This window comes from Gastrolobium bilobum, unplaced genomic scaffold, assembly GCF_033153095.1.
Source record: "Gastrolobium bilobum isolate Gb01-03AN ecotype WA unplaced genomic scaffold, APGP_CSIRO_Gbil_v1 utg15403, whole genome shotgun sequence".
NCBI lineage: Eukaryota > Viridiplantae > Streptophyta > Magnoliopsida > Fabales > Fabaceae > Gastrolobium > Gastrolobium bilobum.
The window spans coordinates 305,879-317,542 of record NW_026898870.1 but is presented as its reverse complement, the minus strand read 5'-3'; the positions used below and the strand labels follow the sequence as shown (position 1 = coordinate 317,542).

The 11,664-nt window shown below is 30.1% G+C and overlaps 1 protein-coding gene across 1 annotated transcript; it reads right to left on the bottom strand.

Moving 5' to 3' along the window:
• Nucleotides 1–3,670: 3,670 nt before the first annotated feature.
• On the bottom strand, nt 3,671–9,279 carry LOC133284929 (DEAD-box ATP-dependent RNA helicase 16). The gene is made up of 14 exons (XM_061482066.1): nt 8,873–9,279; nt 8,680–8,769; nt 8,381–8,509; nt 8,151–8,251; nt 7,820–7,934; nt 7,203–7,334; nt 6,460–6,525; nt 6,055–6,234; nt 5,778–5,873; nt 5,459–5,596; nt 4,935–5,017; nt 4,791–4,828; nt 4,473–4,681; nt 3,671–3,892 (listed from the first exon to the last, which is right to left on the bottom strand). The coding sequence occupies exons 1-14, from the start codon at nt 9,203–9,205 to the stop codon at nt 3,791–3,793; spliced, it is 1,812 nt and encodes a 603-aa protein (XP_061338050.1). The 5' UTR covers nt 9,206–9,279; the 3' UTR covers nt 3,671–3,790.
• Between the last annotated feature and the right edge of the window lie 2,385 nt (nt 9,280–11,664).

Below are 11,664 nucleotides of genomic sequence, written 5' to 3'. Positions count from 1 at the left end.
CAGGTAGAAGGCAGAGTGTGCTTACCAGAAAGGGATGTAGTGTTAGCAGACGGTGTAGTGGAGGAAACAACCATGTTGGCAATTTGCTGTAGAAGCTCAGGACTCAGGTTGGGAATCGAGTTTTGGTTGGACACTATAGGTGTTGCAGCTGCTGTTTGTGATGCAGAAAAATTGAATGGGTTGGGACGCTTGTCATTAGCATTGATATTGACAGCGGAAGAATCTGAATCAGAATCAGCCATTGGGAAAGTGGATCGATACCTTCAAACTGATACCATATAGAAAACTAAGAGGATTTGAATATGTTGTTATATTTAATGAAATGGCTGATAGCCAATATATACACAAGTCGGTTATACAGAATCAAGGAGGATCAACTAGAATAAAGTATACTGTTCAACAAACTATACATGGAATAATAACAAACTATTCTTGCTAAAAACTAGGACTTAGTTGCTAAAGGATAAGATCAAAGGTGATCTTCTCCTAACACTTACAAACACCAGCATCTCATGCTTATTTCTTCCAAGGACTTTTCACAGCACAATATCTTATCAGTCACATTTTTTTTTTGTCCAGCAAGTTGTCTCCGACTTCAGCGTCAAAATTAATTCAAAAAGATTGTTCTTGTATCAGTATACTATATTAATAATATAGAATATAGAAATAATATAAACAATTCACCAATAAAGTACAAAACAATAAACATGGAAGATCAACAAACATGAAGTAGAAAACTATAAACGCACACATAATGAGTAAGATTATGCAGAAGAACAACTTAAGAAGATGAAGAAGATAAACAGACAAGAAAAGATAAAATATGCACACATAAGTTGATTATCAATGAAAAATATGTGCAGTAATATATATTCTATTTATACACGAACTAAGGAGGTTTTTTAAACTCATTTTTTGCATTAAAAATTATTTTTTAATTTTAAGTTTCTAACAAAATAATCTTTGGTTCGTTTGTAGACCCAAAAAATTAATTAATCCTAATAAACATAATAATAAATATTATTAATAGACTTAAAAATTCTCAAATAGTGAGAGAATGGAAGAATACATGCATAGAGCACCAAAGAATGTTGAACTCTTTTTTCACCTATCAAATTTAAAATTTGAATTTGAAAAGTTACTAAAAGAGAAAAACATTGAAAAGTGAGAACAAAAAGTGGATATTGAAAGAAAAGAGACATATCAGCAAACTTTTCAAAGAGTGATTTTACTTTTTATATATTAATGGCTTAGGTGTGTTTGGATTTTGGAATGTTAGGAAATGACAAATGAATTTATTATTATAATTTTATGATAAATTTTAAAGAATTAATGTTTGTCATTTTAAAAAATATATAATTGGGTCATTTTAGTCAAAATTATTTTATTTTACGATGAGAGATATAGTTACACAACAGAAATTTTAGTTGGAGAAAATGAGAGATTTTTTTATATTTAAATATTAAATAAATTAATAATTTTAACTAAAATAATGGTAAATACTTTTTTCAATTTTTAATGATTTTGTATTTGAAAATTTATGACAACTTTATCAGTTAAGTTGGCCAAGGTTGTGTCTTGTTCGGAGTTATTCTTGATGGATCATCTGTAAGCATTTCATAAAAGTTAGTTTAGCTTGTAGGTTTTTCGTAATACCCTAAATCTTTGTTTACTGAAAAAATTAAAATTCTTATTAAATATAGTTGGATTTATTTTATTTTATTTTAAATTGATACATTATTTTTTAAAAGTTCTTTAAAGTAAGGTTATTTTTTTAATGTCAGTAATAAACAAATGTATATTCATCATTAAATGACGATATATTTTAAACTAAATTAATAATATTTATCTTTAAATCAAAATATATTCTAAATTAAACTAATAACAAATATATTCTTACTAACTTACTTAAAAAAATAAGATTGTTTTAAAAGTGTGGCCTTTTTTTAGTAGGCAAAGAGAAGGCTTTGTAATAATGAATTGATTTTATTTTAAATAAATAGACTATTTTACAAATAAAATAAAATAATAAAGTGATTATTTTGAAAATATAGTAAGTAAGGACACACATTCAATGTAAGATTACAGTTTATTCAAATTAAATTGATAATAAATATATTATTACTTACTTTAAAGACAAACTTTATACGAGTCTTATCGGATTATTTTCTACTTTTATTAGTTTTTTTTTTATGTTACCTCTCATTATAATTAATCTAACTTAAAATAAAAGAGATAATATTGTATATTACCTTTCTTACATCATTTACTTTTTAGATAATAAAATAGGAAAAATACACTTCTTTTAAATAGCCCCAAAAAAATCCTCATTCAATTTTTGTCCGAAAGAAGTAGATGTAAGAAATCGACTGCAATAATAACTTCCGAATCATATTATAAGGATATAAATGTAAAATAATAAAAGAAAATCTATTTATCGAGTTTCAAGCCGTTGAACTGTTTATAAAAATCAATTCAAATTATGGGAAAATTGTTTGTCATTTTAAATGACAGAAAGTTATATCATTTTAAGAGAGATATAGACATAAAAAATTTAAATTTTAAATTAAAAAAAATCACCCACTTTCTCTCTCCCATGATTTTCGTTTTTCTGTGTCTATCTCTCGCTTAAAATGACAAACACAAGACCCTTCAAATTATTTACCAAAAAAAAAAAAACAATTAAAATTCTCTTTTTCAATGAGTCCTAAACATTTAAAAAAAAATCAGATTAAATATACAATTGTAAAATTGAAAATGAGTCAAGTCATCTCCAACTTACTCACAAGTCACAACCCAATTCATTAAAAATCTAAAAAGCTTTTTTTTTTCTTTTTTTTTCTTGTTTGTCTAATAACTTACTACGATTTTGAGTTTTTCCAGTATGGTTGTGAAATCCAAACAGTAGGCCTGTGTTTTTTGTTTTTTGAAATATAACGGGTAACCAACAGTCCAACACTAAATTTTTTACAAATAATTTAAAAAGAAATGCACTTTTTTGCAATAGTATAAAAGAAGGGTCTGATGTTTGTCATTTTAAATGACATAAGTTATGTTATTTTAAGAGAGATAAACACAAAGAATGAAATCATGGGAGAGAAAGTGGGTAGGTTTTTTTTAATTTAAATTTTAAATAAAAAAATATTTTTTGTGTCTATCTCTCTCTTAAAATGACATAACATCATTTAAAATGACAAACAATTTTTCCATAAAAGAAATGTACTTAAGGTTCTCCAACTAAAAACTCTAGTTCATAAATCTGGAGAAAAGTATGCAAATACATATTTTAAATAAACCAAAACATTATTTCGTTCTTAAATTTTAATTGAAGTTACAATTTAATTCAAAATAAGATCAACGTTAGTAATTTCTGTTAATAAAATGAATGTCTTAATAAAATAGATGGCATTGAAACAAAGAATTGTTTAAAATAAAATCAAAACGAAAAAATATGTTCAGAATTAAATTGAAACTTTAATCAAACTTTTTTTTGTTAAAAATAAGATTTTAGCCTATTTTTAAAAATATAAGATAACATGATATACAATAATAAGAAAAAGAAACAACATCCTTTCCACGTCTCGGAGTTAAAATAGATGTGATGACGCTGAAATTCTAGTTTCATAAGCAAAATGTAATCTTCTAATGATAAATACTAACTTGAGGTCGTATGCCACATGAAGGAAACAACAATTACAATGCTTCACTATTTTGATGTACAATATTCTGAACTAAATTACAACAAAATTGTGGAGCCTGTTATAAGGCTTTGTAGGAAAAAACAAATCAATCAAATAGCTTTTATCTTTTTGTGTTTATGTCTATCACTGCTACTGCTATTGCTATTGCTTGCACCAGTCTTCTTAACAACTTTGTGCGGTCTTTTTGATCCCTGGCAAAAATGTTATTCAAAAGTCATATATTACAGAATACAGAAATAACATACAAAAAAAGTAACAAACGGCATTATTCACCATTGAATTTAAATTTCGATCTGTGCAAGAATATATTGACATTTTTAACACAAATCCATATAAAATCTAACAGCTCTACACAGAAGGAACTTTTATTTTTTCCATAAACTTTTGTCTATTAAGCATTACCCTTGATTAAAACCGTCAATAAAATTTTAAAAGTAAACCTCCATAAGTCACTGAGAATTTGTTTTTTGAAATTAATATTTCTCGTGTTGTAGAATATAAGATAAATGTGTCATTGATGTTGACACACACAAAAGTATGTGGGACTCATATTTTCTTTTTCTCTCTCTTCTCTTTACATGACCCCACACAAGCCCCATATGGCCACATACTTTTATGTGTGTGTAGGAAATCAACATGAGAAACATTAATATCTTTTTTTTATTCCTTCCTTTCATTTCCTCTCCCCTTCTCTTATCCCCCTACCATTTACGATTCGGAATGGGCATAAATTAGGAAGCAGTTAAAATCCATGGGAAAAGTTAACCATACCGCAGCAGAGATGGCCTTCAGAGGGTCTCCACCTTTTCTAAATTTTCTCTTGGATCCCCTGCGGCGGTTATTATTTCCCATTGCATCTCTTGTAAGCTTGACCATTTCCCTAGCCTCTTTCGTTGTTTTGTCTAATAGGTAGTCAGGCACGTCACGTAGGTGGGAAGGAGGGGCATTCTTGCTCAAAACTTTGTCATGTTTCAACAGGTCTGCTCAAATACAATTTCAATCATTAAAATTAATTTCTTTAAACATAAAAAATGCAAAAATATATGTTAACTGTATACAGAAACAATACAACCAAACAAATTGCATTACCTAGGTCTTTTGGATTAGTTTCAAAGTGGGCCTTCAATCTAAAACAGAAAAACACAGGTGTTCAGGCATGGATTAAAAAGGGAATAAACTTTAAGATCGCAGTTATAATTCTCAAACGTGCCACATGCAATCCCAGACACTCACTTTTGAGAGTTCAAAATTTCATTTCTCAAATCCTGGGCTCGTGATTCTCGGACAGCAATTTTAGTTACACTTTTTGCAACATCCTGCAAGATAATGCCAATCATCATTATTATTTGCAAAAGCAGCTACTTACCCCAAAATATACTTAGGCATGCATTGCAAATCTGCCTAATATCAGAGAAAACAGAGAGGAAGTGCAAAATATCCTCTATAAAATTTTCATTTAAAAGAAAAACAACTGAGAAGACGTGCAAGATGTTTGTCAATATCTCAAGTTTAACTAAGACACAAATGATATGATAATCACAAAAAAGAATGTTATTCATGTTTTGGGTCACAAAGTTGAAAAATATTGATACATGTTAGATGAAATAATGTCATTTTTAAACTAGAGGATTATTGAGCAGAAGTTAATACTGAAGAAAAAGAATATACCAGGTCAGTAAGAAAAGCTTTCTTTGGTTGATGCATTAATGAAATACTATGATAGTTTTTCTTCAAGAGTAAAGGAAATAATAAATCACCTCAGCCCTATACCGTAAAGATTCAACTGCATTCTTGGTGAGAAAGGGAAACTCAGTAATTGTGTTTGAGCCCTTGTTTTCATCATCCCCAACGAAAGATGTTATTTCTTCTAAAGTATCCATCTCATCTGGAGAAACCTATGAAGACACAAAGGAATATCTAAATGACCCAGCGTTATGTAGCTTGGTGCCACCTTGGATCTTGATAGTAAACCCAATGGACCAAGACAAGGGCTAGAGAGCAAAATCTAATAAGTAATAATACATTTCGGCATTTACTTAGCGGAAAAGCAGGGCATTGTTTGTTTGGCAAACTCACCAGAGAGATAGAAGAACCAGAACTGTATGCTCTTCCTGTACGTCCAATTCGATGTATGTATCCTGCAACACTTCGAGGCATTTCAAAGTTTATAACCTGTTCATCAACAAGAGAAAGCATTAACTAAATGATTTCAGTGAACAACAATCTCTCCATAAAACAAGGATATGAATCAGAAGAAGACATTTATTACAGTATACAAGCAGAGCAACAATTTCAAACATTGCACATTAGACAAAAACACATTACAAAGAGATACAAGAGAAGATTTGTGTACCGTGTATACATCCTTAAAGTCAATTCCCCTTACTACTCCAAATTCAGAATCTAATTTTAGCTTAGCCTGTTTTCTAGACTTCCGTGATCCAACATTACTTTCCTTAGGTGCTTCATCTTTCTCTTTTGACTGGCTGACGTCCGATGCAATTAGATAATCAAACAGGCCAGCATTGAATTCCTGATGAAATCAGGTTTATCAAAATCATGTGAGAAAATATGGATCCTCACAAATAATAATAGTAAATTAGTAATTATAATAATAAAATCCATTTTTTGAAGAAAACATAAACTTCTTCTCATGCCTCACTAGCAGGAAAATGTCATAGCACTGGGATAAGCGGCTATTGTACCAAAAGAAAGAAGAAACAAAGAAAGATAGAAGGAATTGGATATTATTGCATACCTCGAGAATATGGAGACGAGAATTCTGTGGCAACTCAGCATTTAAAACAGCGGACTTGATACCAAACTAAAAGGACAGAGAGGAAAAGTGAGAGACGAAGAAATGATGACAACAGAATAATCCCACTGCAAGTATCAATGTTTAGACTAGAAAAAGAGTTGTAGAGGAAATCATTTCAAAATAAAGACACGATCTTCTTCCGGATACTTGCAGGATATTCCAAATTGATTGAAAACTTAATCCAAAACATTTTGAGCATACATATTGAAGGTAAAAAAATTCAGAGTAAATAGAATGGGTTTTTGATTATCCATTAAACTGATAGTGTGAAAATCAATGCAATTTTTTTTTTTAAATAAAATCAGATATGTGCTATCATTGATGTATGATATTATGATGTAAAATTGAAGATCAGGTAGATTTAATTTATTGAATGTATAAAAAGAACTGTGCATAATCTCAAGAACCAACTATCTCAAATGTTAGATGAAATTTCATAAATGGTTTTACATCAAACACCCCCTCATGCAAGAGTCTTTTGGGTTGAAACGTGAACAATGCATAGGCTCACCCTACCTTGTGCTAAAATTCAATTTTTATTTAGAAGAATGGAGGTGGCAAGGACCAAACTCTTGACCACTTGGTATAGAGGCTCTAATGCAATGTGATTGATCAACTATCCCAAAAGTTTAAGCTAGTTAGGTGAAGGTTCATGAATGATTTTATATCTATCTAACACATACCTTCTCCAAGAATAGTTTCAACCTGAAACTCATGTCTATGGTGTTAGTGAATATCAGAACTTTCTTTTGGACCAACTCCAACTTCAACACAGCAAGGATGTAGAGTAACTTATCATTGGCAGTACATGAGATCTGACACAAAATATTCAACGAAAACAGTTTAAGGCTATCAACACCACAGAAATTATGTTAAATCAGAAATCAACAGACATAGATGAAAGAAGTATATAAATTTTTTTTTGAAACAAAACAGTTCTTGTAATCTATTACGCAAAATGATTGCTTTCAAGCATCCTCTGATGGGAAACAAACTAGATCCTTAAACTTATAAAAAGCTTAACATTTTTTTAGGATCACTGAACAAAAGACATTTTTATTTCAAGTGTTAAAACTCTTCTCCCTCTAAATCAAACTTTTCCTTTAAGATATGGTTCATTTCCTCTTAGTATTAATACAAGATGGACCCAAAATATAGAAAAATAAGAAGTTGGTCCCCCTCTCCATGGAAAGAAATGATGTAATATTTTTTCAGATACTATAAAGAATGAAGTTAACCGGAATTAACTTCATAATAGCAAGAAGACAAAGATTAAAAAAAAGCCTTTAGAATGTCTTACCCAGAACTGCTGAACATTTTTAGGGATGATGTCATCCTTATGATTTCCAACTTCAGGCAAAGTCAAAATAAACGGGTTGTGTAAAATCAACTTCTTTAGTTTGTCAACATCAGCACTGCAGAAAATGACATTACATTAAAAACAAATACAATTGCAGAGTGATTAAACAAATGGAAATTAATCTTAAAATAATGTCATGGAACGCACGTGCATGCATATATATATATAAATTTTGAATAATGAGAGATGTAGCATTTCCATTATATGATAAAGCATTTGAGCATGAACATGAAATATATGGTAAGTGGCAGAAACACTATAAATAGCACACCTTGATGTTGCAGACATAAGAAGACACTGGCAACTTCTGGGTATGTGAAGTGTAAAAGCTTTAATATCATTTTCATACCCATATGATAATAGAAGATCTGCCTGAAAGCATCATTTTGAATACCAATCATGTCAACACAAAAAAAATGAAAATGAAAGTTGTTTTAGTCATATGAACAGCTAAGAACAAATATAGAAACTAAACAAACAATATGCAATATCTGATTTCACCTCATCAAGAACTAGAGTTTCAAGCGAACCACTAATCGATGCGGCCTGAAGTATGCCGCCAGACAAGCACTTTGGTATGCAAGCAGGAGTGGAGATCAAAACATCAGGGGGTCCAGCCATTGCAGCTTTCTGCAAACCCAATTTAGAGACAATCAAATCACAGCAATGCATATTCTACTCTACATACAATAATTACGTAACATAATTTCCACATGTGTATAATGTGCAGCAGATATGAAATTGCTCCCTAAAAAATAGTGATAACAACAATAACCAAAATTCTGGAAAGCATAACCAACCAAGTCATTAGCTAGCATATTGCTATTCAACTGCACAACTTTCAGTTGAACCCTGCATAACTCGAGGAGTGATAAGACCTCCGCATACACCTGAAATTATAGATAGCAAGAAAAGGAAATTATTAAACCAAGTGAAACAGGGGAAGAAAATTAAAATATAATAATAATAAATTGAAAAAATAAATAAATGCACCTGTTGACATAGTTCACGAGTTGGTACAAGAATAAAAGCGTTAGGTGCTAGCTTCTTCCTATCAACATTACCGGTAAACAATTTCTGAAGCAACGGAACAAGGTACGCGAACGTCTTCCCAGAACCCGTCTTTGCTCGAGCAACCACATCCTTGCCTTCAAGAATCAGTGGAATCGCGACGCGCTGAATTGGAGTGGGTTTCTCAATTCCCTTCTTGAGTAACGCACGAATGAGGCGAGCGTCCAATCCAAGCTCTTCGAAACTTTGATCATCCGCTTCTTCTTCGTATTCGCGCACAGTTTCTTTCGATGCGTTTTCGTGTGTTTCCGTCATCGCTGCTCGCGGCTGAGATTGATGCTGCGACGGTGGTGGTGAAATCTGAATGCGCCGTCGTTTAGTGTGCTTCGAGCTTCATGCGACTGAAATATATTACGTTAACTATGCCACTGGTAATTAGCTTTTTTTGTTTAGGTCTTCGCCCTTCAGAATAGAGAAACAATTGAATTGAAGGGATACGGGTCCATTTGTGATCCAGCCCAAGATATTGGGCCGTATTATGATTGTTGATTTTCACTATTTTTTTTTTTAAAAAAAATCTAAGATGTTATAATATTTTTCCAATTATATATAGAGTTAAGAGGGTTTGTCATTTTAAATGACACAACTTTGTATTATTTTTAATTAATTTACATCATTTTGATGTATTTTGATATTTTTTTAGGGGAAGGATATACTTACCACCAAAAAAGTTTACAACATTTACAACTAACCTAATCACCGCTGATTTCCAATAAATTATAACCGTTAAATTGACGAAAATCAACGGTGATTAGGTTGGTTGTAAAAGTTGTAAACTTTTTTAGTGATAAGTATATCTTTCTCCATTTTTTTATCAAAATAAAAAGAAAAGAAAAAGTGAAGGAGAGAGAATGCAAAAACACACCAAAATGATATAGTTTCATAAAAAATGGCACAAAATTGTGTCATTTATAATGACAAATATTTTTTTCCATATATCTACTTCAAAAATAACTTAAATTCAATGATTCTTATAGTAATATAAGATTTTGTAATTATTATTTTTTTTGGTAAAAAGATTTTGTAATCTTATCAGCATCTAAATTGAAATAAGATACAAGCAAGAAAAAGATTGCGCATGTTGCTCGAATTAAATCTCTAATCGACTTTTGTTGTGTTGCTTCTTCTTAGAAAGTCTATGGTATTGAGGAAGCATTAGATAAATAATGGACAAAGAAGAGTAGCATTGAACTTTGAAATCTAGTGCTAACAAGATAGTGAAGCATTTTCCGTTGTTACAAAGGAGTGAGCGGGGATTGATTTGTTCATTGTTGCTGTGTTTCTCTTATGTTTCTTTCTTTTTCTCTTTTATAGAAACTTCTAAATATAGGAATATAGATACCTCACAAATTACAATGCTGAAAAGGGATTCAATAGGTAAGAGAAAAAGATAAAAAGAGTTGTTTTCTTTTTGTTTTCTTCTCTGCCTATCCCATCCAAAAGTGGCATAGTATTTCAAGCAAGTTTAAGGGGGGCGTTTAGGGACCAAAGCACGTGGTAATGTATGGTTTAATGTGGCAAGAAAAGTAAGATTTCCAGTTTTCTGCCCAGAGGTGGAATTGCATGGGATACATATAATATCCATCTTTGTATATTAAAACAATTATATACTGTTTGGCATAAATTATTTATATTTTTTAAGCTTAATATCTTTTAAGACAAAACCAATAATACATTCAGACACATAAAAAACATTTATGTCCTCGTTTAAAATAAAAAAAAGAGTTAACTCAAAGATAATTATCAATAAAATTGAATATGGTGATAAATGGCTCACTTTTTCAAAAAATACTAATCTTAAAAAAGTTATTATTAAATAAGTTTTATAGTCATGATGATACTTGATAGCATAATTATCATTGTTAGTATCGCACGATACACGATACGTATTGTACGATATGATACAATTCAAAAGTTATACAATACGTATCGATTTGTTGTATATTGTATCAAACTATATATCGTTGTATCGTACGATACAATATCGAATCATATATTGTACGCTATGAATATCAAACTAAAATTAGCAATTCTCATTTAAAAAATTGAAAAGTATCTATTGATTAGGAAAAGTAAATAAAGATATAATTTGTGGTTCAAATAAAAAAAAACTGAAAAATCATTATTAATAAGGGAAAGAAAACAAATATTTGATATGTGATTAAAATTCAGAAATCAATCGGTAAAATCATAATTAATTATGTCAATGATAGATGTTGATAATGATAGTGATAATATTAGTCTTGGTGATTGATGAGTAAAAGAATATTTGGTTTGAACTTTAGTTATTTATGTATTTTGTTGATTGAATTTTTTTGGAATTTGGATTTATATGATATCATGTGTTTTTATATTATTTTTTATTATGTTTTTATATCTTACTATTCAATGCAATTCACGATATATAATACAAAAAACAGATTAAACAATACATGATACATATTACAATTTAACAACCTTACTTGATAGATTTATAATAAGTTAATAAAAATGTATACATAGTAACAATAAAAAAATAATGTAACTCTCATGTTATATGAAGGGAGAATAATCTCTTGCACACCTATCGATTTTTAAGTTGTCCTTTTTTAAAAAATAAAATAAAAAAGTAGGCCATACAAAAATATATGTGCGCAATAACAACAGAAAAGTAAGCCCTAGTAATAAAAGGGGAGGGGGAAAAATATTTTACTAGCCTTCGAGCTTTGAAAGTG

Bases quoted from the DNA above. Each gene is read 5' to 3' on its own strand.
- LOC133284929 (XM_061482066.1), bottom strand. From the start codon at position 9,205: ATGACGGAAACACACGAAAACGCATCGAAAGAAACTGTGCGCGAATAC. The intron at 5,018-5,458 runs GTGATTTATTAT...ATTATCTTGCAG, and splicing joins CTTTACGGTATAGGGCTGAG to GATGTTGCAAAAAGTGTAAC. The intron at 4,682-4,790 runs GTAATGCAATTT...GTATTTGAGCAG, and splicing joins AACTAATCCAAAAGACCTAG to ACCTGTTGAAACATGACAAA.